Here is a 6,000-nt window from a genome sequence, read left to right as displayed (position 1 = left end):
TCTCCTGGCTGGGAAGAGTGGCTCATGCCTGTAATTCCAACAGTTTGGAGGCTGAGCTGGGAAGACTGCTTGAAGCCAGCAGTTCAAGACCAGCTGGGCAACATCATGAGACCCCATCTCTATAAAAAAAAAAAAATTGTTTTAAGGACCACTTGGGCATGGTGGCTCACACCTGTAATCCCAGCTACCTAGGAGGTTGAGGTAGGAGGATCATTTGAGCCTGGGAGGTGGGGGCTACATTGAGCCATGATCACACCACTGTACTCCAGCCTGGCCAGCAGAGTGAGACCCAGTCTAATAAATGAGAGACAGAGACAGAGAGAGAGAGAGAGAGAGAGAGAGATCCTAAAATCACTGTCATCCCAGGGTGACTTTGTGCATGCTAAAGACCACACCTTCTGAGGAGTGTCACACTGCAGGGTAAATAGCCAAGTCACTAAACAAATACATAAGCAAACAATTGAAAAAGAAATCCAAGAGAGGGAGGAATTGAATCAGAATCCAGAGTTGATACAATATATTGCCTAAAATATCCAGTTTTCAACAAAAAATTAAAATTACAAGGCATGTAAAGAACAGGAAAGTATGACCTATAATGGAGAGAGAGGGAGAACAGACAACATAAACTGTGAGAGGATCCAGATGTTGGACTTTGCGAAGATTTCAAAGCAGCTATTATAAATATGTTTGAAGAACTTAGGGAAACCACACTTAAAGAAGCAAAGGGAGGTACAATGATGATGTCTCATCAAATACAGAATAAAGAAACAGAAATTATAAAAACAACCAAATGGAAATTCTGAAGTTGAAAAGTACAATGTATGAAATAAAACACTCAATAGAGGAGTTCAATGGTAGGTTTTTAACTGGCAGGGGAAAAAAAGAGTCAGAACTTAAGGATAGATTGATAGAGATTCTGCAATCTAAAAAACGGAATGAAGAAAATGAACAGAGCCTTAAAGAAATGTGGAACACCATTAGGCACACCAACATACACATGAGAAAACCAGTTCCTCACATATAAGGGCAGCCCACTGAGATTAACAGCTGATTTCTCATTGGAAACAATGGATACCATGAGACAATGGGATTTAAAAAAAAAAAAAAAAAAGGCAGACTGATTCAGCATGTAAACGTTTCTTGTCCAAAACAAAATTAAATGACTCTGATGATCTGGAATTCCCATCTTTGTGCATTTAACTGCTCATCTTTCCCTCACCCAACCTTGAGCACCACGTGGGTACAGGTAACAAAGCACAGACCTCCTGAATCATTTCTTCTCACCAAAACAGCAATTAAAACAGAAGCTTTAAAAATGCTCAATCAGAACATTAAGTGCAACATGCTTAAAATTATGTTAACATGATTCATGTTAGTGACCATCATTAAAACTGATTTCGAATTCTGAAAGATGCTTTAAACCACCTGCTGGTGAGGACTGGGATACTATTGGTTGACTTCTAAAAATTCTCTCATGGGTCCTTACTGTTTTCTCAATGTTCAAGATGAATTCAGTTGCAATTATCAACTCGGGTGAAAATCAAAAAATAACCAAACAATTTGATAAAGCGTTTCATGAAGCAAAGCCTGTATAAGAATTTTTTTTTAATGTAAAGTAAGTGCAGGAATTTTAATAATCTATTCCACATCCACTGAAATAAATGCCAAAAAATGTATATAAAAATTGGCCTACAGTATTTGCCAAATCTTTGAAAAGGCCGTGCAAAGTCTTTTTGCCATGTCCAAGGAAAATGAATCTCTGGGAACCCTTGTCTCAGTGTCAGCAGCGTGGTTCTCAGCCTTCTCTCTCCCTGTCATAATTTAAAATTAGAGCCTGTAGAACCTGGTGGTCACATGGAACACAGTGATTCCTCCTGCCCCCAACAGCTGCCATGTCTCCCTGGAAATGCTAAGATTAGGACAGCACAGATTCCTAGAGTAAAATTAAAAGCCACAATTAACTGGGTGACTTAATTTGGCAATCTTGCAATTCCATCATGGTTAGAGAGTGGCTCTTCTCACTGTCATGACTGCTACAGAGTGACTCAGGGCCACTGCTCACTCTGATCCTTCTGAAGAACTTCAAGATCCCAATTCATGTTCATTCTCCTGGATACCAGGTTCTGAGGGTCAGTTCATGCAACATCCCGTCATTGTCTTCTTGTCCCACTGCTGTGCTGGGGGACGCCCTGGACAGAGTCATTTGTAGGGCACACCACTAAGCTGTCCAGGGCTTCCATGTGGCCACTGCTAGCTCTTCAACAGCCAGCACCAGGGCTAGCCCATCTAGAAGAGTCAAGAGAACAGGGCCATTAAGGAAAATGTGCAGAGAAAACGGTCCCAGCAAGAAACAGTCTCTACTCTCTAAGCACTGACTCTCGAATGTGCTAAGAACCCACACAGGAAGCTGTTCTTTATTTCTTCTAAAAAGAAATAAAACTGGAGTACTACTTCACATTTATCATGGGTTGACTGGTGTCCTCCCAAAAAGGTATGTTGAACTCCTCATTCCCAGAACCTGTGGATGGGACAGGGGGCTATGCAGATGCAATCAAGTTAAGATGCTGTCCTCAGGGTGGGCCCTAATCCAACCACTGGTGTCCTCACGAGAAGGAGAAATTTAGTCCCAGAGACAGACATACACAGAGATGAGACAATGAAGAGACACATAGGAAGAGAGTGGCCATGTGAAGACAGAGGCAGAGACTGGAGGGATGTGGTCACAAGCCTAGGGGCACCTGGAGCCACTGAGAGTCAGAAGAGGCAAGGAAGGATCGTCTCCTGGAACCTCTGGAGAAACAATGACCCTTCCCACACCTTAATTTGGGACCTCTATGGAAGAATAAAGTCTATTGTTTTAAGTCATTCAATTTGTGGTTATTTATTACAACAGACCTAGGAAATAAATACAATGCCATACACAAAACTCAAGCTGATTAAACATGGAGTTGCCATATAATCCATCATTTCTACTGCTTGATAAATACCCAAGAGAATTGAAACATATGTCCACACAAAAATTTATACATGCTTGCTTGTCCACAGCAGCATGATTTACAATAGTCAAAAGATGAAAACAACCCAAATGTCTGTCAACAGACAAATGGATAAACAAGATATGGTATATTCATGCAATGGAATATTAGTCAGCCACAGATGGGAATGAACTATTGATCCATGCTACAAAATGGATGAACCTTGAAAACATGATGCTCAGTGAAAGAAGCCAGACACAAAAGGCTATATGTATGGTTCCATTTATATGAAATATCCAGAATATGTAAATCCGTAAAAACAGAAAGTAGACTGATGGTTGCCAGGGTCTGTGGGGGGAGTAGGGGATGGAATTTTTTAAAATTAAGCTGAGATAAATTTTAAAACTCTACTAAAAAAAAAAAAGTAAAACAAACACTTTTAGAATACAATTGAGAACATTTTCAAGAAAGTATTTCTTCAAGACACACCAAAAAAGCACATATCCCAAATAAGGAAAAAAAATAAATGTAATTACATTAAAATGTAAAATGACTATCCAACAAAAGATATCAAAAACAAATGTTAAAAAAGATGTCTGCTACACAGGTGAGTTATAGAAATTCTTACCCATGCACTATGATACAGATACAAGAATATTCAAGGCCAGGCACAGTGGCTCATGCCTGTAATCCCAGCACTTTGGGAGTCTGAGGCAGGAGGATTGCATAAGGCCAGGAGTTCCAGACCACCCTGGGCAACATGGGGAGACTCTGTCTCTACAAAATAAGTTTTTTAAAAACAGAATATTCAAGACAGCTGATGGTGGCAAAAAAAAAAAAAAAAAAACTGGCAACAAACTCAATCACCAAGGGAAGAATCAAATGAATCACAGGACAGGTCTGTCAAAGGTGGGGACAATCACAGAAAAAAATGCAGTGGACCCTCATGCACTGATCAGGGATGACACCTGTATTAGTTGGGATTCTCCAGAGAAACAGAAACAACAGGAGATGGATATAAGTGTCTCTCACTGGTTCTGTATGAACCAGTAAGATACATGATACATGAGATGGATGGATGGATAGATATGATAAATAGATGATTGACAGGTAGGTACAGAAGACTGATAGATGGATCTAGATAGATTGGATACATGGATGGAGATGGATGACTGATAGATATTGATAGATAGATGACAGACTGATAGACTGAGTGATTATAAGGAACTGGCTCACATGACTATGGAGGCTGAGAAGCCCTAAGATCTGCAGTCAGCAGGCTGAAGACCCAGGCAGCCCACGGTACCATTCTAGCCCAAAAGTTAGCAGGCTCAAGACCCACGAAGAGCCAATGTCTCAGTTTGTGTCCAAAGGCAGGAAAAGACCAATCAATGCCCCAGCTCAAAACATTCGGGCAGGAGGAGTTCCATCTTACTCAGCCTTTCTGTTCTATTCAGGTTTTTAACTGATTAGACGAGGCCCACCCAACTCTGAAAAACCAATCTGCTTTACCCAGTCACTGACTCAAATGCTAATTTCTTCCAGAAACATCCTCACAGATACACCCAAAATGATGTATGACCAAATGTTTGGGCACCCCGTGGCCCAGTGAAGCTGACACGTAAAATTCACCATCATGACAACTGTACCCAACATGGAAAGGCAAGCTGCAGAACATCGAGGGTGCAACCCCAGCTAAGACGGGAAAAGGGCCACTTGAAGGTGGTGTGTGTGGATATAAGTGTGTGAGTAGAGACATCTGTGTCTGCACGCACAGAGGCGTTTGGAAGTGAGCACAGACTGCTGACCATGGTGACCTTCAAGAATATGGAAAATGGACAGGCTTTTTACTCCATGTGCTTCTGTACTGTTAAGTTTTATTCAACAAATACACATCCCATTTGCACTTAAAAAATAACAGGTCCCAGCTGAGTTGAGGACAGGAGCAGCCTCAAACACTTACTGAGCAGCAGGCCTAGGATTCAGGCATCCCCCTTCATCCTGAACTTTTCAGCCTGGCTCCTGAATCCTACTTTAAAACAAAATCTTAAACAGAGCCCAAGTAAAAGGAGCTGATCAGAACAGCAGAGCTGTGGTTCTCAAAGTGTGATCCCAGCAGCTTGTGGGTCCCTGGGGCCCTCTTATGACTCCCGAGGTCCCAGTGGTTTCCATGGTGATGTTGAGGTACTGTTTGCCTTTGTCATTCTCACTCCATCATGAGTGTGGGGTTGTCTCAAGGATGCAGGACTCCAGTTCAGAGGATCAAAGCTAGGTGTTAAAGAGATTTGCCCTCATGATCCAAACACCTCCTACCAGGCCCCGCCTCCAACACTGGGGACTACATTTCAATGTAAGATTTAGTGGGAACACAGATCCAAACTGTATCAAATTTGTAAAAGTAAATTTGAAAACAGGTGATATGGACAAGTTCCTCAAAAAACATAATCATTTCAATTCATACTTCCCAAAACTGATAAACTTCAACAACCATTTGTGATTTAAAAAAAAAAATTCTTAGCAAACTAGGATTTCCAGTTACAACAACTTTCTCAACCTCAAAAAGAGGACCTACCAAGAAATGTCAACAACCACCAGACCAAGTGGTAAAACAATGATGAACTTTCCTTTAAGATCAAGAGCCGAGTGAGGCACCAGCACCCCCATTTAACCTGACCCATCAGAGAAAGGAATGGGAAAAAAACTAAACATTTACAGATTACCAGAAACAAACAAAACTGTCATTAATTTAAGATCAGATGATTGTCTAAAGTAAAAGCCCAAAGCTACCTATATAGAAAATAATTACTAAGAACATTTAAAGTTTAGCAAATTTACTTCTAAACATCAGTAACAAAAAATTAGATAAATGTAATTTTGCAAGGATGCCTTTTGCCACATATTAAAATTATTTTAAATAAATACATTTAACAACAGATATATAAGGACTTCAGAAAAATTATACAAACTTTGTAGAATTAAAGTAGGCATAAATAAGCAGAGAGATATGCACTGTTTTTAGACTTGA

General features: G+C 40.4%; 1 protein-coding gene across 6 annotated transcripts in view; it reads right to left on the bottom strand.

Moving 5' to 3' along the window:
• Nucleotides 1-224: 224 nt before the first annotated feature.
• The window catches only part of IBA57 (iron-sulfur cluster assembly factor IBA57), a 33,266-nt gene continuing 27,490 nt past the window's right edge, over nt 225-6,000 (bottom strand). For 5 of the 6 annotated variants that reach the window (XR_002729892.1, XR_002729894.1, XM_023203575.1 and 2 more), the window contains one exon: nt 225-2,286. Coding sequence is in view for 3 of the 6 variants with exons in the window: in XM_023203575.1 (XP_023059343.1) it covers nt 2,259-2,286 (28 nt within the window). In the remaining 3 variants the exon portion in view is untranslated. Of the gene's footprint in view, nt 2,287-3,862; nt 5,244-6,000 lie in introns of those variants that run through there. The other variant, XR_002729893.2, reaches the window with a different exon arrangement.

The sequence above is a fragment of the Piliocolobus tephrosceles genome, chromosome 1 (assembly GCF_002776525.5).
Source record: "Piliocolobus tephrosceles isolate RC106 chromosome 1, ASM277652v3, whole genome shotgun sequence".
Taxonomy (NCBI): domain Eukaryota; kingdom Metazoa; phylum Chordata; class Mammalia; order Primates; family Cercopithecidae; genus Piliocolobus; species Piliocolobus tephrosceles.
Note: the sequence above shows the minus strand (reverse complement) of the source record. Positions and strands in the feature narration are given on the sequence as shown.